Genomic DNA, 25,022 nt, shown 5'->3' with positions numbered 1-25,022 from the left:
TAGTAAAATACGGTATATGACATGGTACAGAGACTATGGTCATGCAAAGTATTGTAGCAAGGTTAAGACAACTTGAAGATTATAGTGAGATTCTCTGAAGCAAGCCATGTGGTGGTTTCCCCCTCTGTTTTCATGTATATGGAACGTAGGGTCATTGATGTTATATTTGTGGGCTCTTTTGCTATGATCACGCTCACACATCATCAAAAATCCAGTACACATTTGGCCTTTAGGTTGGTCCCTTACCTCATTTTGAAGTCAAAAATCAGACACCATATGAAAATGTCTAATTGTTCCATCTGGCTTGTGTCAAACCCACTTTCTCTTGAGGAATGGGATTCTATATATTCAACCAACGTTCAAATTTCAAATAATCAATTGCAAGGACATTGTAACACTCATTTCCTATGTTATGGCCAAAGAATAATTCTAACATTGGATAGCTGCATACCATTTCTCGCAATTGTTGCACAGTAAAATTTCCGAGGTTGGAAAACAAGAAAACAGATAAAGTTTTTTGGAGTTCTTATAAACAGTTTTGCGTGTGTAAAGAGAGAGAGTTGTATGATGTTTGAGCAGATATAGCGTAACTTCCCTTGATTCTAGAGGTCCATAGTGAGAGATTACGTTGCCACCGACACCACTTATGCCAGTTCAGAAGGGCAACACATTTTACTGTCACATGGCTCCTACGGACTCTGTAATTGCAGTAACCCCTCCCAAATAAAGAACAAAAACAAAAAGAAAGGATGGTTTTCAGTTTTCACCTCACCACTTTTTCTTTTTTCTTTTTTTCTTTTTTGGCTGTGGACAGTTTTCACCACTAGTACTCTTCCCTTGCACAAATTGCTTAGGGACACAGAAGGGAGGAGGTTCGAGCAACGTATCAACAATATGTTAATTTATATATTCTAAATATCTTAAAATAAATTTTAATTAATTAATAATAATAATAAAATTATATATATATGCCAACAATGGCCTTGTTGCCCTGTACAATTATATCCATAGCCTGATTAAATTTATGTTACAAGCTCATAAATCAAAAACATATTATGATAAATATGTGAAAATTGCAGCTGGCCAGCTCCATCATGATCCATTCACTTATTATCATACCGCATAAAGCCTAACGACCTGATTTATCTTGGCTCGGCATACAGGGCAAACCCCTTTCTTGGCTTTGATCTCATTCAAACAGGACATGCAACCAGCCATATGGCCACAGGGAATGCAGGCACCCTCTATTGGAGCTTCAAAACATATCACACATGAGGAAGAAGTGTCCTCATCTTTCACATCATTTGTTACAGAAGTTCCATCCTCTCTGGCTGGAACAGACCAGTCCACTGGACTGAAATCAATGGATGGATAATGGATTGGCCCTTCATCCAAAACCTCAGGAATAGGTGGAGCAGATGGAACTGATGCAGCAATTCCATTGTTACTGGCAACAATGGGGGAAGTGTTACCACTGGCTTGAGCATGCTGAGTTGGATTGCTAACTGGCCTAGAATCAGGTACACCCCAGCCATTGTAGCCTTCTTTTGGATTTGTGCCCATCCCTTGACTGCTGCTTGCACCTGAATTTGTGGTTCCTACGGCTGGGCCCAACCCATTATAACCGCCACTCTCAGCAGAATTTCCCCAACCATTTGCGCTAATTGATTCAGAGCTCTGGTGAGTATTTGAAGGAAGTGAGGGTCTATCCAATGAAGCAGACAGAATGGAGGCGTTTATCGCCATAGCCAATTCAACAGCTTCTGCAGCAGTTTGAGCGGCAGCTTCTGCAGTTGAGTTTAGGGTATTAACCGGGGGAGGAATAACCTGAAAATTGAAGAGCTTAATAATAAGACACAAGTGGTAATCTCAAGAAATGTTTGGCCTTCAATTGGATCTTGGAAAGGATGAAGAAAAAGAAAATGAAATCATTGAACAGCTTAGGTTCCTTTCCCAAATATCTTTATGCTTCCATTTACATTCCTATATTCCTTTGATATCAATGACTCCTCTTTTCGAAATAGACATTAAGAAAGCACAAGATACAAGATCAATTTTCAAATTTAATAAATTATTTGACACATAAGGGTGACTAGCTTTTCAGGCTCTTCCAAAGCACAATTTCCCCAAAACAAGAATCTCTTCCACAGTTCTAAATTAAGAAAATCCTGAAGTTTTAGAACCCCTAAACCAAAAGTAAATTTGATAAACGAAAGTAAAACAATGCATTTGAGATTTCTATTTAGTATTTACAGGAAGATGATTGAGAATCTGAGATGCAAACTTCAATATAATCCTAGCTGTGCATAGTAGCTTTGATAGATACAAACAAAGGGACTCAAATGCCACACTATGGTAACTGCTGTGGTCTTTAAAGAATAATCTTCAATAAGTAGTGCTACTTCAATAAGTATTCAAAACTTAAATTTAATAAATAAAATTTAAAAAAAGGGTTGCTCAGCAACTTGAAGTAGTGCCACTTCTTTACTGCAGCCTTTTAATTTTGGACTATTTTCTAACAAGGGGTTAAAAATGGATCTAAGCAATCATAAGCTGGCCCACACCAAAGTCATTTCATGACATTCAAAGTTCTCATGGTCTTGCATCGTCCTATCTTTTTTTCTTTTTCTTTTTTATCTAACATAGATTCTACTCTAGCTTAATCAAAGTGAATATGTGTGTGAAACTCTTTCCTGGAAACTTGAACCCCTAGCCTTTGCCCTCCCCCCCCCCCACCCCCCACACCCTACAAGAACTTGTACTTGTGGAGTAACCATTACACCAAAGGTGTGTGGTGGTGTCTTGCATCGTCCTATCAATGGTTCATCAGATGATTCAGCACTATTATTACTTCTATCACCAAGTACTTGAAGAGAGGAATTTTCAAGTGGACAAATGAAGTTGAAGACAGCTCTGAAATCATCGTGAAAAAGGTGATTAAAGCTCCTACTCTCCCTTTGCCAAATTTTGACATGGTGTTTGAGATAGATTGTGATGCTTTAAGCCAACAGCATTCTTTGCTTTCTACTATACAAGTGAAGGCTTTGGGTTTCGAAATTTTGTAGAAGTTGTACCAAGAAGGTCCTTAGTTTGCCAAGGTATGGGAAGAGTGCTCAAAGGACCTCATTTTTTTTTTCAATATTGCAAGATAGTATCTTTTCAAAGGCAACGATTTATGTGCTCCACAATGCTCGTTGAGACTGCCAATATTATTGAAACTTGGCTCCCATTAATGGGTCCTTTCAAATTGGACATGTTGAACAATGTGATCAATACAAGGCTGAAAGTTTGATGGAACTATAGTTTTGTTCGAATAAAAAGATGTAGGACTTGAGGACAAGTCTTTTTTCAACCAACGGAGTTTGACACATGCAATAAATTGGCCCCTAAATGAGGAAAGAACAAAAAGGATTTTTTCTTGTGAAGACACATAATACAAACCCACATGGCTTGGGGGTCAAAAGACTGCACTAAAATTACTTTATGAATTAAATCTGTCTTGAATTTTAGTGGTATTAATTACTGGCCAGCCCAAACTCAGCCTGAAGCTTGCAAATGGAGCTCAGGCTGTACGCTATAGAATTTAATTTGGGCAGGGATGAGCCTGATGAGCAGAAATTTATTTAGGAATAGCTTAGAAAGCCTCCATACCACCGAATTGACTGATCTATAATCAATTCAACATCCTTACCTAAAACTAGCTACTGTTAATGTGCAAGCAGATTGCCTCATAATCAAAACTGGTAGCAAATTCCAGCATTCAAATTAATGTCACTAATATGTTGTAGAAGAGGATGTTAAAACTATTCCATTATGTGTTCCTATTTTGTTAATCCAAAATCCACATGATCATGCACTATATGCTTGTCTTGGTTTAAAGAAAATGCCCCAAAAAGAAATAACCATATTTCTTGTAGTATAAAGGACAAATTATACTTCACAAGTCACCATGTTGCTGATGAACTAAAGCATACATTTTATCGAGTGATGAGTCACAAGGTTTCAATTTCTGTAAGCAGTACCCATACCAACAAAGTTCAAAACCTTATGTACCTATCACACTCAACGCATGAATAAAGGTAATGTTCATGTACCAGAGAGTGGAACTAAAATCTGTGAACAGTTTATGATAATTTACCGGAGGAATTCCTATGCATGCACCATAAAGCTGTTGAAGTTGCTGTTTATCACCCTCAAGGACAGATGCAAGCTTATAACGAGTTCCTGATAAGAAAGATATGAACAATAGACAAGAAAATCTCAAAAAGGAGAACAGACATTAAGTATATGCAGTTACAAAACAAGAGTAGTAAACTGTGTTCAGAAGAACATGCTCTATGACTAATCATATTTTAGTTGTTGCAATCTCAACTACTGATCATTTAGGATTAAATTTAAACAAGTAAAAATTCAATTGGAGCTATTCTATAGATTTAGATTTGCTAATCCCATTGTGATATCCCTTTCTCATTAGATTAAACCAATAACAAAAGGAGGCCATAAAATCAAGAGTAAAAAAGAACATTAAAACATTTGTGTAAGCATAGTATGAAATTGTTTATTAGAACTTTGGATCCTTATCGCCTCTCACTTTTTGAGGAGCACAAATGTGTCTATGTACCAATACCAAGTAGAGCTTATTTATTTATAATGATATTAATTGAAAATAAAAAATCAAAAGAGAAAGTGAGACCATCAGAATGCCAAAATCAGTGGTTAGATACATTCACCTAGAAAGGTAAGCCAGGTTTAAGATATTGATAACTGCACTAGAGAGGTGACACGCTACTTGCATGATTATTATCACTTTAAGGAAAAAACTGCCAATTCAATATTTAAAAGTTCCATTTCTCGGTGCAGGTAGGCTTGCTAAGAGCCAACCAGGTCACAAGGCTAAAACACTGGTTTGCTTCAGTTCTAAATGCTAAGCTATCCTCAAATATACTGGCAGTTGTGCATAATTCATATATGTAATAAAGTAATAGGGATGGCTTAAAAAACACACAAGGAGTATGTTCAAGGATTTGGAGCACACAAGGGACCACCTTTTAGCTCATTTTATTGGTACCTTGTTTGAAAAATACAAGCCAAAACAATAAATTATCCTTATAAAATCAATACAAAATATCTTTTAAAAAGAAACAGGGATGTTAGGTATCATGTGAGTTATAACCTCCCTTTCTTCCCTCTCCCACCACCAAAGTTTCAGACTAAGACATCATGACAATGGTCTTGAAATCCCAAGAAAACTCATGACAAATAGAGATTCTTTGGGGGTCCACATAAATTTAATTATTTATTTAACACATATTGCCATTAAAAATAATCTCTAGATAATAGCTTCATTGGCAAGATATTACTAGTAGGCTCGTCAAATATAGTGAGTGCCGGATCCATTTGCTGAAATTTGGGTTCCTCAATTTTGGCCTTCCAAAGAGCAATAACTGTACGAGGCTGTGCATCCTGTTCGGTGATCAAAATTACAGTTTGAAACAAATAAATGGGAGTGGCATATGAAAGTGAAAGACAGTTTCTATATGCATACAAACTATGAGTCATATTACACAACTCTTAGGAGGAAATACTCTACAAGTTCAGCTTCTGGGCAACCTGTATTTGAGGTTGCTGTACTGGTGGCTCAACAAATTTTGGCAGATTTTACACTAGAAAGGGGGTTTGCTAACATATAGCAGAGAAGAATGAAGCACAGTGATAAGTACCCAATCCTACTTCTCATGCCATGTGGTCAACGCAGAGGTGCAAAGAACCACATGAATAACTGAGAAAGTTATTGCTGCAGCAACGATAATCAATCAGCCACCAGCCAACAACAGGACCGCTGTGTGTGGCAGTAGCAATTCAAACACTACAATTTGGATCCAACTAAAACTTGTAGAACCAAATGGTACATTTAAGAAGTGGTTTATAATTCTTATAGAGAGGATATCCTCACTGGGAAAACCATATCCAACTGAGTTTATAGTGAATTTGAATTACCAAATCATGGACAGACATGTTAAAATAGTATCCAGAAAGAGAATCTGAAGAGCAAAGGCTCCTAAGCTTTACAAAGAATTAATTTTTTCTTAAGTAATTTTTCTTAGTATTCATATTTTTATGTTTTGTAGTGCATGTGTAGTACTCAATCATTCAGTCACATTAATCCACTTGTGTTGTCAGTTACACTGCCTTTACAAAGCTTAAGAAGTAAAGATTTAATCCCTGCAATTAAGATACACTCAACCAATGCACTACATGTCGATTCACATGGTAAATGCAGTAAAAGTTCATGAACCTATAAGCCTGCCGTATCAAATCCGCTTGCCACCTGGATCCTTAAATCAGCACTTTTCTCTCATTACTGATAGATACTGACATTTGCAATGACAATATGTATGAATAAAAGATAAGTAATAAGATTATATTAATACGAAAAATGAGTCACCCAAGTATACAGGGGATATATTGGGATAGACAATCAGTTACAAAAATTGCATAAATCTAACAAGTCAATAATAGAAAATAAAGAGAGGTTCCTCACGGCTGACAGCCAATCTAATAAAGTTCTAAAAAAGAACTTAAAATCAGGCATAGAACTTTCAGTTTCTTCAAAACTCCTGCTATTAGTATCCATCCTAAGGAGGAGGAGAGGGGTACCAGGCAGCTAAACAAGGACTAAATTGTGTAAGCCATCCCTCAAAGCCCCGCCAGTTCTTCACCCAAAATTTTTTTTTTTTTTTTTTTTTGTATAAACTACATATTTGGTCCTTATCCTATACACTATATTTCCATTTGATCCCTAATCTTTCAATTGTGTCAATTTGGTCTCTAACCTCTCAGTACAGTGTCAATTTCGTCCCTACCGTTATCTTTTGGATGAAAATTGATGACAAACTTAAATTTTATTTTGGTCGTTTGTCATGTTGGCAATTTCATTTAAGATATAACGACGGAGACTAAATTGACATAATATTGAAAGGTTAAGGACCAAATTGACACAATTGAAAGGTTAGGGAATAAATTGAAATATGGTGTAAAAATTAGGGACCAAATATGTAGTTTACCCTCTCTTTTTTTATAAGTAAGAAAGATGTCTTTAATTTAAAGAAAATTAAGACATGTTAAATATTGAAAAAAATAAAGAAAACTAAAGGAAGAGGGAGATGTGTATGGTAGACAAGATTTACCATCAAAACTTGCCAATGAGCTCTAACTCAAATGGCACTTCCTCCTCTTTTAATAATGGGATGGAGGGTAAACTGGTAAAGTTGTACATTCAAGACCCATGGGGTGTGTGTGTACCAATAAAAAAATTATTTTCCATAAAAAATATTCCTAAATGACACAAAAACAAAGCCTTCCTTATGTGATTAATTTGGCGGGAATGCAAGACCCGTATTTTTGAAGATATTGAGAGACCTGTTGATCTCTTGAGGTCTATGCTAGTTGAGACTTTGTTTAAATGGTCTCATATTTGGGGGTTCACACAATGTATTCCCATTCCTGATTTCCTTATGTCTTTTAGTTTTTCTCTTTGATTTGTTTGTATTTGTTACAAGTACAATGAGTTCAACATTGTGAACACAACCCATCATGAACACATTGCCTCTTTTCTCTTCGTTAATAAACTTTGATTATCTATAAAAATTTAAAAAAAAGGGGGACTAAAAAGGCAAAACGATAAGAAGCCTTCTTAGCTTCTTCTATCATAGAACATTTTCTATTTAATTCATGCCTTTTAAGTACAAACACAACTTAAGTGACCATGTGAATGCCAAGAAAGAAAGGCTAAGACACATGCACACAATGTGTACAAGGATGCACACACCATTTGACCCAAGGTTATATTTGCATGCTAAGGTGTTAATCAAGAATTAGTTTTCAAAATTTAAAACAAGCAAGGCAAAAAGAACATCTATGCTCCAGTGTGAGTAGGAATGTCAACAGAATCATCAATTACTCAAAGTCACACTGCACTTCTACTTTTTAAGTTGTAACATATACAGAGGTGCCAGCCACAGTCTGTGGTAGTCTCTCATTCCATCTTTCTCATCATACAATTTCATAACAGGTTATGGCAACCAAAAAGACAAATATATTTCAACAACCAATGAAATTCAGGTCATAATTAATACCACCAAAAGCTCAACAATTATGTATTGTTGTACCTGCAAAGTAGGATAAATGACAAGCTCCATTTTGCGAGGCATTGTAGAATTACTGGAACCACAAGGTATAACGACAACCCAACTGTAAGTAATGAACTCGAATCAGCACATTTGTCTATCATTGTTTCTAATAATAAAACACTTCAAATTTCCCTTGAACAGTAATAGTAGAGTTTGGATCTATGTCTTGCATTAGCATTGTCCCAATGGTGCAGAAATACTAATGACAGAACATTCTTTTTACGAGAAAAATGATTCTATCCAAAGAGCATGACATGATTTTAATTAACAATAAAGAAATTGAAAGTTATACGAACATTTTTCTTGTCAGAGGTACTAATACTTCAAGAATGCCTGGACCATAAAATTCCCGCAGCCAGCCAGAGAAATAGCAAATATGATTCTAAAATGCAAAAAATAAAGTAAAACTTTAACCATATTAAACAATACAGATACAGATAGATACTTTTTGAGTAATTTTTGACTTCTACATTTGTCAAGCATACCTCAATTGTACGAACAACATTAGTTTGCCCCTTTACTCTAGCTACATCAAGCGGAGTGTGACAATCATCATTCCTCGCCAGAGCATTTGCTAAAACATAAATCATTAGACTAGGTCTGTCAACTTGTGACAAAATAATTCTTATTACAGCAACAAAGACATAACCCTATTAAAAGTTTATGACAAACCTCCATGGGAAAGAAGCAACTTAACAGACTGTTCCAAGCCTCTTTTCGCTGCATGATGTAAAGGAGTACCCGCATGACGCCCTATTACAAAAATAATGAAGAAGATTGAATTCAACTTGCATGTTCATAGTAGCATTACTGGTTAAACTGCAATACAAGCTTAACTTATTACCTTTTTCGGTTATTAGTAGTATTATTATAAATAAATCATTACTGATTTATGTATCAATGTTTGATCAAATTAACATGAATAGCCTTGTATGTGTTATGCAATAAGATAACTGACTTACAATATATGACCCATAGCCAAATAGCAACTATCATTTGTAACATAATAACCAATAACCCATTGGACAATGTAAGTACTTTCACAAGCATACCAGGACGATAAGCATTGACATCGGCACCCAATTCAATTAGAGTTTTGGCAGTATCAAACAATTCATGATTCATGCACGCAACGATGAGGGGGGTCTTTCCTTCTCTGTCGATCCACTGTAACAAAAAAAAAAAAAACTCAGTATCAATGAAAACACACACAGGAAAGCAATTGTATACAGCCTTGCACCAAATTATCAAGCATTAGATTTGACATAAGAAGTATTCAGTTTGAGAAGACAAAATTAAGACATCACTTCTTTGTGATTGACATAGAGGAAATACACTTGATATCGTCTTAACTTATGTTCTTAAGAACGAAGGAAGAGGTCTAAATAATGGGAAGCTGAAAGCAAAGTACTCTATCAATTTATTTTTAATAGGTCTTCTAATTTTTGATAGGTAAGTAGCCTACCAATTTATCCAAAAAATAAAATGTAGTCTATCAAATCAACAGGAGTGGCCTTTTCATTAAGCACCTTTTCAATCTCTCAGACTATCTCAACAAAGAGATCCCAAGATCCAAAATGGTTATGTGGTGCTATCATTGCTTCAGTCATGGAATGTGACAACAGTAGTCAAGGCATGACAGTCATGAAGTGGACCATTGGAATCATATTTTGATCGATATGTGAGAGGGAGAAAATGGTTATCCCCAAGTACATATTCTATTCTCTGATCACATTTCTTATTTTTATTACGGTAGATGACGCACTCCCTACAAAATACGTGTTGGACGTGGGTGAATATGAGTCTTTAAAAGACCATAATTTCAATAGAAGAAGTTTACTACAAATTATAGTGCAATTTGGTATCAAGGTTATGTGATTGATATTCATCATATTCCAGTCCATCTCCAATAACTAGGCTTAAGCTTTTCTTTATCTATTTATCTTATCATTTAATTGTCATAAAAGGAGACCAGGCAATGCCACTGAGCTACAGGGCTGTTGACAATAACTAGGCTTAAGCTTTTACGGTATCAAAATTGATGGAGAAGTGCTATGTAAACAACATTTTCACAACAAATCCTAGGTAGTTTGTTATTGGTTCTAATTTGAACCAACCAGTCGAATTTGTTATGAAAGTGTATTAATAACTACACAAGATAGACCCAATATCAATATGAAAGCTTGTCCAGAGTTGATAATTTTTATGATAACCGATTTATTCTTGCACAGAAATGGTTGGTTATAAACCTTCTTTATACACATAAATCCCAATAAGCAATAAACAACGAAAACCCATTACGCTAGGATGTCCCAAAAATATCAAAAATCAAGAATAAGATGTAAAGTTGATGTCTTTGGAAACATAAATAATTAAACCAAAAAAAAAAAAAAAAGGGGTCGAGGAGCATTGTGAGGCTTACCTCAAGGCTAACACCTTCTCTGCAAAGAGCTTTAATGGCTTCCACATTTCCAGTTCTGACCAGTTCATGGAGCAACTCGGCTCCGGGTCGTTGTTGGCTCATGGGTACAAGATTTTGGCCCATAATAACAAGAAATGATAGAGATATTCTGAAGCCAAAAAAAATGGAAAAGAGTGAAAAATACAGTGCAAAATTGCAATTCTCTGAATTCAAATAAAAGGGTTTTGGCTTTTGAATAATATATACACACTCTCTGTCGGCCGTGTCTCGGAAACTTAGCAAAGAAGGAATGTTCTGTCTGACTCTGTTTCGGATGTTTTTGACAGGAAACTTGGCGTAAGAAACTCCTTCCTTTTTTTCCTTTTTTTCTTTTTTCTTTTTTCTTTTTTAATCAAATTGGAATTGGATATTTGTGATTACGTATTCACAATTTTACAACAGATGGCAACGGGGCGGAACATGATTCATGTGATAAGTGCTCGCCCCATCTCATTTCCGAAATAAGTCCGAAATGTTTTATTACTTTTAATGAGATGACTTCAATATTGAAGAGATAAATTATTTGAAATATGAACGAAAATGACAACCATGAAATTATTACATATTTTTAAAATGATAATAAAAAATGTACATCTATTTATATATAATATAAATATAGATAATATAAAATTAAAACGTTTGACTTTTTTTTTTTATACGTCGTTTGACTTTTTTTTTTTTTTTTATAAACAATACTATCTAACACACACATGGTTACATAAATTAATGTCACATATATATTTAAAATATCGAACATTGGTGACTTTTTATTTTTTAATAGACACATTTTCGATCAATAAGCACATTTTTATTCAATAGACACCTCCTCATTCAATAGGCATATTTTTTGTCAATAGATACCTTTTAACATATCCAATACGAAGGATTATAACATTTTAATAGACACCTTTTGATAGGCACATTTTCGGCCGATAGGCATTTTTTCGATCAATTGGCACTTTTTTGCATAATGAAGAGTTATGACCTTTTAATATATACCTTTTAGTAGGCATTTTTCCAGTTAATAGGCAACTTTTTGGTCAATAAACACATTTTTCATTTAGTAGGTACATTTTCACCCTATAAGCACTTTTTGGCATATATATCACAACCTATCTTATATATACCTATATATACAACACAAACTAATAAATAAAACAACATTACTTTCTTCTGCCTAAATAATAAAATCTTAGGATTCAAAAAAAAAAACTTTGTGCTATTTCTTTCAATATCAATTTTTTTTTTTTTAATTTCATGCATTTTTGCTTACTACTTCAACTAAAAAATAATGGTTTTTTTTTTTAACTTGAAACTCATTCAGCACCACAGGTTAACGATTAATATATCTAAAAATTGAAGCGTAGTATTTATTGTTGATATGCTCCTGTTGAGTCACATCAACAGCCACATCAGCCATTTATTTTCTACCTTATTTTCTCTTTCTAAACTTTTGTTCTCTTTATTCTTAAAAAAAAAACACTTTTCTTTTCCCTATTAGTCAACATTTACTATTACACTTTGTGGGTTCTTTTTTTGGACGATACCTTGGCTTAAGTAGAAACAAGGATCCTAAGCTTTATACTTGTTTGGTGGATTAGGCTTGGTTCTCTGCAGCTATATTGGGCTGATTACGAACTAAGTTGTGCAAAAAACACGGATCATACAATACATACATATTCATACAAGCAAATATATACATATTATAAAGTAATTGACTGAGGAATAGTAAAGAAAAAGCATGTAAAGACATTAGGGATCCTCATAAAATAAAATGATATTTCATTATATTGAGTTTTAGTGCATTGGACCTTTCTTTTCACTAGGATATTTTACAAAGTTCAAATAAGTTCAAAAGTCACAGACTTGGATAGCTCTATATAGACTTCCAAGATTTGTGAGGTTTGAATCCCCTCGAATCCAAGTGTATCCTCTAGTGCTTGTCTTAGGATTCCTCACAGTGTTTTTCCCTTTTTCTATTTTCCTGAGATTTAAAGGAGTTTTTCAAAGGGTTTGTGCTCCAATTCCTTTTTGTTGAATGAATTTTGTTGATGGCTTAATCTCCTTTTATAGTACCTTCTTAGGATTTTTGGTGTACCATTGATTCCTTCTATTTACTGCTCTAGGTACCAGAACTAATGTTGTGTCAATAACATTGGTGTTTGGTCCTTTCCTTATTTTCTCACTATATTCTTCTTTTGAGATTTCCCTCCAAAAAGTCCCCAGCTAACCTTCCTCTTTTGGGGGTTCCGAAGGGCTAACTTTTAATCTCTTATTCCAAGGTTTCTAGAGAGGCTTTTCAAAACCTCCCTTTTGACTGCCTTATCCTTTGTCTTTTTTCTCTAAATAGGCAAATTCCCCCCTGTCAGGCTAAAAGATCCCCAACCACTTTCCTTAATGGTTCATCTTCCTGCTCTTCTCGAGGTACCAGGCTTCCCTTCATAGGTGCTGGTTTCTAAATCATTATCTGTTTCCAAAGCCTTTTTTTATGAGTTACGGGCAACTGATGGGACATGTTTTTCTTCATTCCATGTGCCTATGAGCATGCTTCCCTAAGCTATCCAACTTCCAGTTGATTCTTTCTTGCACTTCCCAAAGAATCCCCTCCCTGGTTCTGGCAGCTCCTTAGTATCCTAGTCCTGTCTCTTTCTAGGCTCATTAGTGGTTCTTCTCACAGAGGCTAGGTCAAGCTTCCTCTGTTTTTTTCTTCCTTCTTTAAGGCTCAAGGCTTACCCATTCATGAGCTTGAGCTTCATTTTACCTATTTTAAATGGGCCTTGGCTCACGGATTAGGCCTTTTTTATCCTTGAGAGCTCATTAGTTTGGATTTCAATACTTGTAATATTTTGGACCTCAACACACTTCCTTCAACATTTTCCCTCCCTCTTTACCTTTTTGTTTCCCCACTACTCTCCATTTTACCTCTTTATTTATCCACTACTCTCTACTTTATTGTTACACTTTCTTCATCTTTTCTCTTTCTTATATTTTGACTATTTTTCTTCCTATTTTATTTTGTATAAATTCAATATCATTTCTCCCATTTAATCCATATTTTCCCCACAAAAAGTCTTGAGTACTCTCTCTTGTTCTCTCTCTACTTTCTTGTGGATTTTTTTTTCTTTCTTATAATTCTATTTAAGGTTGATAGTTTTTTTTTTTTATGGTTTTGTTTTTAAATATGTGTTTGGTATTGTGTTTTTAATTTCCCAATACAAAGTCTTCACTCTCCCTTTTTATATAGCTTTGCATGAATTTTGATTTGGGTTAATACTTAGTTTTTTTTTTTTTTTTTTGGATAGGTAATAAGAGTAACATTAATCATGATGAAAAAAAACAAAAGAAAGAAAATACATTGTGTTCATGATGATGAACATAAGAAAAAACAACAAACAATATCAAAGAAAAAATAACTCAAGGGACAATTTAAAGAGTAGAAAAAAACTCAATGATAGAAGAACAATTCGAAAAAACCCCCACACCTAGACTAACTAAAAAAAGTTCGCTAGCATAAAACTTATACTTAGTTTTTGGGGAAATAGGAATTTGGGTTTATATCAAAACATAATTTACATGACTGTGAATTTGAAAATGTCAACCAATTTTTCGAGTGATAAATTTTTATAAAGTTTATCTTTTATTCCTTTTGTTTCATCTTAATTTTGGTTAAGATAATGTTGTAATTTTGTGATGAATTTATATTATTATGATAATCTCATTATTCCTTAAAAGATGTGAATTTTGAATAATAAATTTGAAATTTATAAAGTTTAGTTGTATATCAAATATAACACACTACAATAGAAGTTAAAAAAATATAATTCGCCTTAAATAAAAAATTAATCAAACATATAAAATATAATAGTATGATGTACTTATACGTTGTCGAGATGAAAGGATAAAAAATACTTGTAGGAATATTTTTTTTAAATAAATAATACTTATAGTAATTGTTACTTTTTATATATTACACCCCATTACATAACAGTTATATATCTACACGTATCGCATGATGTATGCGACTAGTTATAACTAAAATATGAATAAAAAACACTAAATCATATACTTTATAATAAAAGTTGGGTCTAAAAGTCGTGGTTGTGCCAAGTGGCTGTATTATATTGTAGAAATTTTTTTAGATTTTTAAAAAATATATAATTTTTCTTTCCTATAATTTCTAAGTTGATAAATATCTTAATTTAATTATAATTCAAATTCTTCATCTGATTCATCTAATCCTTATTTTATTACTATACTACACGTAAAAGAAAACATGTATATATATATATATATATATATATATATATATATATATATATATATATATATATATATATATATATAAAAGGTAGCAACGTGTATTATTAAAAAAAAAACAGCAACGTGTATTATAAAAAATATATATAATTTTTCTTCTCCTATAGTTTCTAAGTTGATAAATATCTTAATTTAATTAGAATTCAAATTTTTCATCTGATCTATCTAATCCTTATTTAATTATTATACTACACATAAAAGAAAACATTTATAATTTTTAAAAAGTATATATATAATTTTTCCTCTCCTATAATTTTTAAGTATATAAATATCTTAATTTATTTACAATTCAAATTCTTCATCTATCCATCTAATCCTTATTTAATTATTATACTACACGTAAGAGAAAACACACACACACACACACACATATATATATATATATATATATATATATATATATATTAAAAAAAAGTAGCAACGTGTATTATTTTTTAAAAGCAGTAATGTGTATTATTAAAAAGAAAAAAAAGCAGAAACATAGTGTAATCTAACCATTCTCAAATTCTTCATCTAATCCATCTAATCACGATATAAAAAATAAAAAAAATTAGCAACGAGTATTAAAAAAAAAAAAAACCATTTAGCTATTATTTTTTTAATAAAATTATGTCATCTCTCATGCTTTAAAGGACAAATTAAATTCTCACATTAGTATCTCTACTTCAAAATTTTAAATATTTAGTAATTTAGATTATTCTTAATTATTGAATTGAGGTTTCCACTTAAATATAATTTAAATTGTTGCTTTCGATAGTTTCTAATTATTAAATTCAAGGTTTATCCATTTAAATACATGTGATTAATTGAACCTTAAAGTTCAATGTATTATTGAAAATCATTTTATATATTTTTTAGGTACTTCTACCATCTTCCATTCTTAAGTCTAACACAATATGCATTCATTATATAACTTAAAAGTAAAATATTCATTTATTTTTATTATCTAATTTTAAGTAAATTAACAAAAAAATTATTTACATATGAATTTTAATTAAACCGTACACCTTACGGGAATAATACTAGTTATATATATTTTCAAGGCGAGGAGGGCGGGGCAAGTAGAACGTGTCCCCACTCTGACCTCTTTAAGGTAGAAAAACTTTATTTAATAAATTAACTTAGCGCAATAAAATTTCGGCCTAAGTTCACTGCTTGTAGAATGGGAAGTTCCTCCCTAGCTATACAGTACATTCGCAGCGTGGGTCTTGTGGCTTACACTTATATCCACAGTGCCTTCATCAAATGCATGTTACAAGCTCATAAAATAAAGAGAAAAAAAAAACCTCTGCCTTGATTTATAATCATGCAGACTGCCCAACAATGGCCCTGTTGCCCTGTACATATTTATATACATAGCAATGCTACAAGCTCATGATAAATCAACATATATTAAGATGAATATGTGAAAATCTTGAATCAATCCCACCTGGCCAGCTCCAATCATGATCTATTCACCTATCAGACGGCAAAAATCCTAACAACCCGGTTTATCTTGCGTCGGCATATAGGGCAAACCCCTTTCTTGGCTTTGATCTCATTCAAACAAGCCATGCAACCCGCCATGTGGCCACAGGGCATGCATGCTCCCTCTATTGGAGCTACAAAACATATCGCACATGAGGAAGAACTGCCCTCATCTTTCACATCATTTGTTACAGAAGCTCCGTCCAAATCCTCAGGAATAGGTGGAGCAGATGGGGAGACGTTATCACTGGTTTGGGCATGTTGAGTTGTACTTCCAACTGGGCCAGAGTCAGGTACACCCCACCCACTATAAGTGCCACTCTCATCAGTTTGAGGTGCAGCTTCTGGAGTTGAGGTTTGGGTAGGCACTGGGGGAGGCGTAACCTGAAAAATGAAGAGTTTAGTAATAACACACAAGTGGAATCTCATGAAATGTTTAGCGAAACTCAGCAATTCAACGATTTCCTTTTGTTTTTCTTCATCCTTTCCAAGATCCAATTGAAGCCTACTTTCCTTTAATATCACTCACAACTTTTGAAAATATACATTAAGAAACAAGATAACAGATAACTTTTCAAATTTAATCCATTATTTGACGCATTTGCAAGGATGACTAGCTTTTCAGGCTCTTCAAAAGCCTAATTTCCCCTCATGGAGAACCTCTTCCACAGTTCTAAATCAAGAAAATCCTGAAGTTTTTAGAACTTCTAAACCAAAGGTGAATTTGATAATTGAAAGTAAAACAATGCGTTCAAGATTTCTACTTACAGGAAGATAATTGAGATGCAAACTTCAATATGATCCTAGCTGTGCATAATAGCTTCTATAGATACAAACAAAAGGACTCAAATGCCACACTATGGTAACTGCTATGTTCTTTAAAGGAACATCTACAATTAGTGCCACTTCAATAAGTATTCAAACTTTTAAAGGAACAAAAGTTGTTCAGCAACTTGAAGTAGTGCCACTTCTCTACCGTGGCCTTGTATTTTTGGACTATTTCGTTTTTAACAGGGGGATAAAAATAGAACCAAGCGAAAACCGAATCAATCACAAGCTGGCCTACGCCAAAGTCATTTTATGACATTCAAAGTTTTCATGGTCTTGCATCGTCCTATCAATGGTTCATCAAAGGATTCAGCACCATCTTTACCTCTATCACCAAATACTTGAAAGGAGTTCAAGTAGGCAAAGAAAGTTGACAAGAACTTTAAAATCATCAAGAAAAAGGTGATTAAAGATCCCACTCTCTTTGCCAAATTTTGACAAGGTGCTTGATATTGATTGTAATGCTTTAAGCTAACAGCATCCCTTGATTTCTACCATGCAAGTGAAGGTCCTTACTTTGCCGAAGTATGGGAAGAGTGCTTAAACGTCTTTATCTTCTTTTTTCTTTTTTTCCTTTTTTATTTCATGATGGTATCTATTCAAAGGCAACCATTTATGTGTTCCACAATGCTCGTTGAGGAGCGCCAGTATTACTGAAACATGGTTCCCCATCACTGGGCACTTTGAAATTGGACATGTTTACAACAATGTGATCATTAATACAAGGCTGAAAGTTAGATGGAACTATAGTTTTTTTCGGAAGTCTTTTTTCAACCAACGGAGTCTAACACTGGAGTCTATGGAAGACTTCTAGGACACATGCAATAAATGGTCCTTAAATAAATTAATCACAAAAAAGATTTTTGCTTGTCAAGACACATAATACAAACCCATAGGTCTTGGGGGTCAAAATACCTTGCCAAAATTACTTCATGAATTAAATCTATCTTAAGTTTTAGTGGTATTAATCACAGGCCAGCCCAAACTCAGCCAGAAGCTTGCCCAAACAAAATGGGCTGAGCTCGGAAGCTGTAAACTTTAGAATTGAATTTGGGCTGGGATGAGCTTGATGAGCAGACACTTATTTGGGATGAGCTTAGGCAAGCCTCCATCCCACCCAATTGACTGATCTATGATCAATTCAACATCCTTACCTAAAACTAGCTACTGTTAATGTGCAAGTAGATTGTCACATAATTAAAACTGAGAGCAATTTGCATTCAAATTAATCTGTCATTAATATGTTTTAGAAGAGGATGTTTAAACATTCTCCATCATGTATCCCTATTTGTTAATTAAAAATCCACATGATCATGCAATAATTGCTTGTCTTGGTAAAAAAAAAAAAAATCCTCAAAAGAAATAACCATATTCCTTGTAGTATACAGAACAAATTATCCTTCATAAGGCACCATGTTTTTTATCGAGAGTGAGGACTGAGGCACATGGTTTCAATTTCTGTAAGCAGTCATCCATACCAACAGAGTTCAAAAGCCTATGTAACTATCATGTGCGACATGTGAAAATACAGGCAACATGCATGTACTAGGGAGTCGAACTACAATCTGTGAACAGTTTTTGATGATTTACCGGAGGAATTCCTATGCATGCATTATAAAGTTGTTGAAGTTGCTGTTTATCACCCTCAAGGGGAGCTGTAAGTGTATTCCGAGTTCCTGATAAAGAAAGATATGATCAATAGACAAGAAAAGCTCAGAAAGGAGAACAGACATTAAGTATATGCTGTTTCAAAACAAGAAGCATAAACTGTGCTCAGTAGCACATGCCCTCTGACTGGTTCATATTTTAGTTGTCAGTCTCAACTATTGATCATTTAGGGACAAACTCAAAAAAGTAAAAATTCAACTGGAGCAGTTCTATCAATTTAGAGTTGCTAAATGAGCCCATCATGATATCCCTTTCTCATTAAATTAAATTAATGACAAAAGGAGGCTATAAAAGCAAGAGTCTAAAAGAACATTAAACATTTGTGTGAACATGTATGAAAATTGTTCATTAAAACTTTGGAACCATATTGCTTCTCACTTTTCTGAGGCTCAAAAATGCGTCCATGTGCAGATACCAAGTACAGCTTCTTTTTTTTAATGATAACAATTTAAAGTAAAAAATTAAAAATGAAAGTGAGACCATCAGAATGCCAAAATAAATGGTTAGACACATTCACTTTTAAAGGTATGCCAGGTTTAAGATATTGCTACCTGCACTAGAGAAGTGACATGCTACTTACTTGATTATTATCAATTCAAAAAAAAAACAGCCAATTCAGTATTCAAAAGTTCCATTTCTCCGTGCAGGTAGGCATGCTAAGAGCAAACCAGGTCACGAGGCTACAACACCGTTTGCTTCAGTTCTATGTTTACAAAATATCTACTAAAAAGATAGGTATCCCCCACTCCATAAAAGAAAGCAAAAGAGTTTCAGACTAAGACATCATGATAATAGCATTTATATCACAAGAAAGTCATGACAAATAGAGATTCTTCAGGGTCCACATAAATTAATTATTTATGTAAAAAATATTTCCATTATAAATGATCTAGAGATAATAGTTTCATTGGCAAGAAATTACCAGTAGGCTGGTCAAATATAATGACTGCCGGATCCTTTTGCTGAAACTTGGGTTCCTCAATTTTGGCCTTCCAAAGAGCAATAACTGTACGAGGCTGTGCTTTCTGTTCATTGATCAAAATTACAGTTTGAAACAAATAAATGACAGTAGCATATGAAAGTGTAAGAAAGTTCCTATAATTTAAAGTACAAACCATAATACATATCACACAACTCTTAGAAGGAAATAATCTACAAGTTCAGCTTCTAGCCAACCAGTATTTGAGGTTGTTGTAATGATGGCTCAACAAATTTTTGAGATTTTCCGCTAGAGAGGGGCTTTGCTAACTCATCATGGTTTTCCCAGTGAGGATTTTCCTCTCTATAAGGATCTTAAACTACTTCTTAAAAATGCATCATTTGGTTTCTAAAAATCTTACTTGGATCCAAATTGTTGAGTTGCTACAGCCACACTCAGCAGTCCTGTTGATGGCTGGTGGCTGATTGATTATTGTTGCTGCAGCAATAAATTTCTCACTTATTTATGTGGTTATTTGGCACTGCCACATGGCATGAGAATGGGTACTTATCATTGTGCTTCATCCTTCTCTGCTATAGGAATATTGATGGCGTTTTCACTACAATGGTGGATAATGCTAGTTCAAATAACACCGTCATTATCTACTTAAAGGGAACTATTAAGACGTGGAAAGGGACCATGTTGGGACATGAATTTTTACACATGAGATGAACCTATAAGCATGTTGTATTGGATCCTTAAAACAGGACTTTTCTCTCATAACTGAAAGATAGCGACATTTTCAATGACAATAAGTTTCAATACATGATGCTGTCATAGTTATTGGTGTCTATTTTGAGGAGGAGGACTGGGCAACTGAACAATGACTGAATTGTGTAAACCATCCATCAAAGCCCACCTTTCCTTTACCCAAAAAGTTAATTTAAATTTAAAGGAAATTAAGGAATATTGCTTATTTTAAATAAAAATAAAAATAAAGGGATGAGGGAGATATGTATGGTAGACAAGATTTTCCATCAAAACTTGCCAATGAGCTCTAGCTCAAATGACATTTCCTCCTCCCTTGATAATAAGGAGGGTAAAGTCATGTGTTCAAGACCCACAGGGTGTGTGTGTTACTTACCAATAAAAAAATATTTTCCATAAAAAATCTCCCTAAATGACACAAAAATAGAATAAAGAGATTAAAAAAGAAAAGGGACTAATAAGGAAAAAAGATAAGAAGCCTTTCTTAGTTTCTTCTATCATAGAACATTTTCAATTTAATTCATGCCTTTTAAGTACAAACAGGTGAGCAACTAAGTGACCAAGTGAATACTTAGAAAGAAAGGCTAAGACACATGCTCACAGTTATCTTTGCATGCAAGAAAGGAAAAAGGGACATCTATGCTCTAATTTGAGGAGGAAATGTCAACAGAATTATCAATACTTGGGATCATACTACACTTCTACTTTTTAAGCCATACTTGGGATCATGCTAGCCACACTGTGATAGTCTCTCTCATCATCATACAATTTCATAACAGGTTTTGGCAACCAAAAAGACAATATATTTCAACAACCAATGAAATTCAGGTCATAATACTACCAAAAAGCTCCCCAATCACATTCTGTTGTACCTGCAAATCAGGATAAATGACGAGCTCCATTTTGTGAGGCATTGTAGAATTACTGGAACCCCAAGGTATAACAACAACCCAACTGCAAGTAATGAACTCTAATAAGTGCATATGTAAATGCATTGTTTATCATAACAGAACACATCAAATTTCCCTTTGAAAGTAAGAGTAGATTTTGAATCTATAATTTGCTTTGGCAAAGTCCCAGTGGTGCTGGAATATTAATGACATAACATTGTTTTTACAAGAAAAATGATTCTATGCAAAGAGCATAACATGAAATGAATTAACAATAAATAAAAAATGAATGCTATACGAACATTTTTCTTGATAACAGTTGAGGCATTAATGCTTCAAGAAAGCCTGGACCATAAAATTCCCGCAGCCAGCCAGAGAAATAGCAAATACTTTTCTAAAATGCAACAAATAAAAAGTAAAACTTTAACCATATGAAACCATACAGATACAGATAGAAAACTTTTGAGTAACTTTTTACTTCTAAATCTGTCAAGCATACCTCAATCTCACGAACAATACCGGTATGCCCATTTATTCTAGCAACATCAAGTGGGGTTTGAGAATCATCGTCCCTCACCAGAACATTTGCTAAAACATGAATCAATAGAGTAGGTCTTTCAATTTGCGACAAATAATTGTTACACTAGTCGATAATTTATAGGGTTATTACAGCAACAAAGACATAACCCACATTACTAGTTTATGACAAACCTCCATGGGAAAGAAGTAACTTAACAGACTGTGACAAGCCTCTTTTTGCTGCATGATGTAAAGGAGTACCCGCATGACGCCCTATTACAAAAATAATGAAGAAGACTGAAATCAACTTACATGTTCATAGTAGTATTATTGGCTAAACTGCCATACAAGCTTACCTTATTATTTTTCTCTGTAATTGGTAGCATTAATATAAATAAATCATTACTGGTTTATAATTCAAATATGAATCAAATTAAACATGAATAGCCCTGTATATGTTATGCAATGAGATAACTGACTTTTAAAAATGACATAGCCATATAGCAACTACCATTTATAAAATAATAACCAATGACCCATTGGATAATGTAAGTACTTTCATAAGCATACCAGGACTGTAAGCATTGACATTGGCACCCAATTCAATCAGAGTTTTGGCAACATCAAACAATTTGTGATTCATGCACGCCACAATGAGGGGGGTCTTTCCTTTGCTATCAGCCCACTGTAACAAAAAAAAAAAAACTCAAGTCTCCATGTAAACACACACATAGAGCAATCGTATACAGCTTCACACCAAATTATCAAGCATTATACTTGACGTATGAAGTATTCAATTTGAGAAAAGATAAAATTAAGACATAACTTCCACCATTTCTTTCTTATCAATGTCAAAGCGAATGATGTCACTTCTTTGTAATTGACATGGAAGAAATACAGTAGATATGGTCTCAACTTAGTTTCTTATGAATGGAGGAAGATAACTAAATAATGAAAAGGTCAAAGCAACGTTGCCTATCAAATCAACAGGAGTGACCTTTTCATTAAGCACCTTTTCAATCTCTCGGATTATCACAACACAGAAATCCCAAGTTCCAGATTTGTCACGCAGAGCTATCATTGCTTCAGTCATGAAGTGGACCATTTGGATCATAATTTGGTCAATAAGTGAAAGAAAAAAAAAATGATAACCCCTGAACTGATAAATAATTCTCTCACCACATTTCTTATTTCATTACGGGTAGATGATGCACTCCCTAAGAAATAAGTGCTGGACATGGGTGAATATGAGTCTTTGAAAGACCATATTTTCAATAGAAGAAGCTTCCTACAAAGTATAGCACAATTTGGTATCCAAGTTATGTGATCGATATTCATTATATTATATCCAGTCCATTTCTAATAACTAGGATTTAGCAACTTCTTCTTTTTATAATTCAATTGATATAATAATTGGGATAGAGGAGGATTTGAACCTTGGTTCACCTCGTAAAGGAGACCAGACAATGCCACTGAGCTACAAGCCTCTTGACAATACCTATGCTTAAGCTTTTAGTGTAACAATATTGATAACTACCACCAAAAAAAAAGGCCCAGATGAAAGCTTGTCCTGAGTTGATAAATTTTTTTATTCTTGATTTATTGTTACACAACACGTTGGTTAATTATAATGACTTTTATTTTTGTACACTTAATTCCCAATAACAATGTGAAAACCCATTACTTTTGCTAGGATGTCCCAAATATATCAAATATCAAGAATAGTATGTAAATTTGAAGGTCTATATATATATATTAAGTGGGGACGATGAGGAGCATTGTGAGGTTTACCTCAAGGCTAGCACCTTCTTCGCAAAGAGCTTTAATGGCTACGATGTTTCTAGTCCTGACCAGTTCATAGAGCAACTCTGCTCTGGGGCGTGGTTTGTTCATGGCTTCAAGATTTTGGCCCATAATTCAAGACTAAGAAAAACAGAAGGAAAATGAGAGAGACAACAAACCCACAAAGATTCTCAAGACATAAGAAGAAAAAAAAAAAAGACCAAAGACAGAGTCTATGTATTCTTTAATAAAAGGGTTTTGCTTTTGAATCATACACTCTCTCACTCATCACTAAGCTGTGCTTCAGTAGCTTCGTATTGAAGGAATGTTCAGTGACTTTGCTTTTTGATCAATGCTTTATGGTTCTTACCAATAACTACTCCGCACTCACCACATTGTAAAACAAATTGTAAAAAAGTTTATAACTCAACATATTCCTTTTTTAAGGGAAGTTTTCAATATTCTTAATATTATATATTTTCTCAAATGGAAAGTTGCGTATATATTACAAAGGAGAATGCTAACCAGTACGGCTCGGTGCTGGTTAAGTGCAGAAAAAAAAATTTGTCAAGAAAAGTAAAAAAATCTCAAATAGTACATATGCTGAAAAAATAACATAAATTGCAATAAAAAGACAAATTGTGTCAAGAAAAAAGTAAGAAATTTTGTAGTTAATGGGCACCATGCAGTACCCATTAACACAACCCTATTACAAATTACATTTTTTAATTCTACTTAAAATCTAATTAAGGCATTTAATTTTTAATTTTGTTCAATTTAGTTACCCGGTTACTCTTCGTCCAAATTGCACAATTAACTCTCAACTTTGTTCAATACAAAACTATATCGTTTTGAAGGTTCTTAACCGTTCAAATTTGACGAAGACTAATGGGACGATTGAATTAAACAAAGTTAAAAGTTAAATAACTAAATTGTATGAAAGTGAGTTAAATAACTAAATTGAATTTTAGACAAAATTAGAATGTTTAATTTGTAATTTAGCCTCTCTTTTTTTAAAGAAGTGAACAACTTATAACTAAGAAAGATATACCTACGTTAACATGTATAGTCCATTGGAGTCTAGACCCACTTATTTCTTATATTGCATTACACATAAACTTGTACCCATATGTCTTGTACTACACTACACACCAAGGAAGTCAATATCGTACCGGAGGCCGTACCGGTTTGGCCACGGGTACAATATATTTCGG

General features: G+C 33.7%; 2 protein-coding genes across 2 annotated transcripts; both read right to left on the bottom strand.

Annotated features, from left to right (window-relative positions):
* Positions 1 to 897: 897 nt before the first annotated feature.
* On the bottom strand, positions 898 to 10,878 carry LOC142619705 (putative E3 ubiquitin-protein ligase XBOS34). Its single transcript, XM_075792938.1, has 10 exons — positions 10,860 to 10,878; positions 10,612 to 10,759; positions 9,242 to 9,356; positions 8,862 to 8,942; positions 8,675 to 8,763; positions 8,486 to 8,571; positions 8,169 to 8,250; positions 5,361 to 5,463; positions 4,139 to 4,224; positions 898 to 1,827 (listed from the first exon to the last, which is right to left on the bottom strand). The coding sequence occupies exons 2-10, from the start codon at positions 10,732 to 10,734 to the stop codon at positions 1,114 to 1,116; spliced, it is 1,479 nt and encodes a 492-aa protein (XP_075649053.1). The 5' UTR covers positions 10,735 to 10,759; positions 10,860 to 10,878; the 3' UTR covers positions 898 to 1,113.
* A 5,182-nt stretch (positions 10,879 to 16,060) lies between these two features.
* On the bottom strand, positions 16,061 to 24,205 carry LOC142619094 (putative E3 ubiquitin-protein ligase XBAT35). The gene is made up of 10 exons (XM_075792159.1): positions 24,084 to 24,205; positions 23,818 to 23,949; positions 22,597 to 22,711; positions 22,219 to 22,299; positions 22,007 to 22,095; positions 21,810 to 21,901; positions 21,490 to 21,571; positions 19,853 to 19,955; positions 18,853 to 18,938; positions 16,061 to 16,818 (listed from the first exon to the last, which is right to left on the bottom strand). The coding sequence occupies exons 2-10, from the start codon at positions 23,938 to 23,940 to the stop codon at positions 16,429 to 16,431; spliced, it is 1,161 nt and encodes a 386-aa protein (XP_075648274.1). The 5' UTR covers positions 23,941 to 23,949; positions 24,084 to 24,205; the 3' UTR covers positions 16,061 to 16,428.
* Between the last annotated feature and the right edge of the window lie 817 nt (positions 24,206 to 25,022).

The sequence above is a fragment of the Castanea sativa genome, chromosome 12, assembly GCF_040712315.1.
Source record: "Castanea sativa cultivar Marrone di Chiusa Pesio chromosome 12, ASM4071231v1".
Classification (NCBI taxonomy): domain Eukaryota; kingdom Viridiplantae; phylum Streptophyta; class Magnoliopsida; order Fagales; family Fagaceae; genus Castanea; species Castanea sativa.
Note: the sequence above shows the minus strand (reverse complement) of the source record. Positions and strands in the feature narration are given on the sequence as shown.

What these genes read in the sequence shown, in the direction of transcription:
- LOC142619705 (XM_075792938.1), bottom strand. Translation starts at nt 10,734, where the DNA reads ATGGGCCAAAATCTTGTACCCATGAGCCAACAACGACCCGGAGCCGAG. An exon ending in GAGAAGGTGTTAGCCTTGAG is followed by an intron (nt 9,357 to 10,611) that starts GTAAGCCTCACA and finishes TTTTTGTTACAG; the next exon opens with TGGATCGACAGAGAAGGAAA. An exon ending in TCATTTATCCTACTTTGCAG is followed by an intron (nt 5,464 to 8,168) that starts GTACAACAATAC and finishes ATCACCGAACAG; the next exon opens with GATGCACAGCCTCGTACAGT.
- LOC142619094 (XM_075792159.1), bottom strand. Translation starts at nt 23,940, where the DNA reads ATGGGCCAAAATCTTGAAGCCATGAACAAACCACGCCCCAGAGCAGAG. An exon ending in GTTACTTCTTTCCCATGGAG is followed by an intron (nt 22,096 to 22,218) that starts GTTTGTCATAAA and finishes TTCATGTTTTAG; the next exon opens with CAAATGTTCTGGTGAGGGAC. An exon ending in CATGCATAGGAATTCCTCCG is followed by an intron (nt 16,819 to 18,852) that starts GTAAATCATCAA and finishes TTCATTTTTCAG; the next exon opens with GTTACGCCTCCCCCAGTGCC.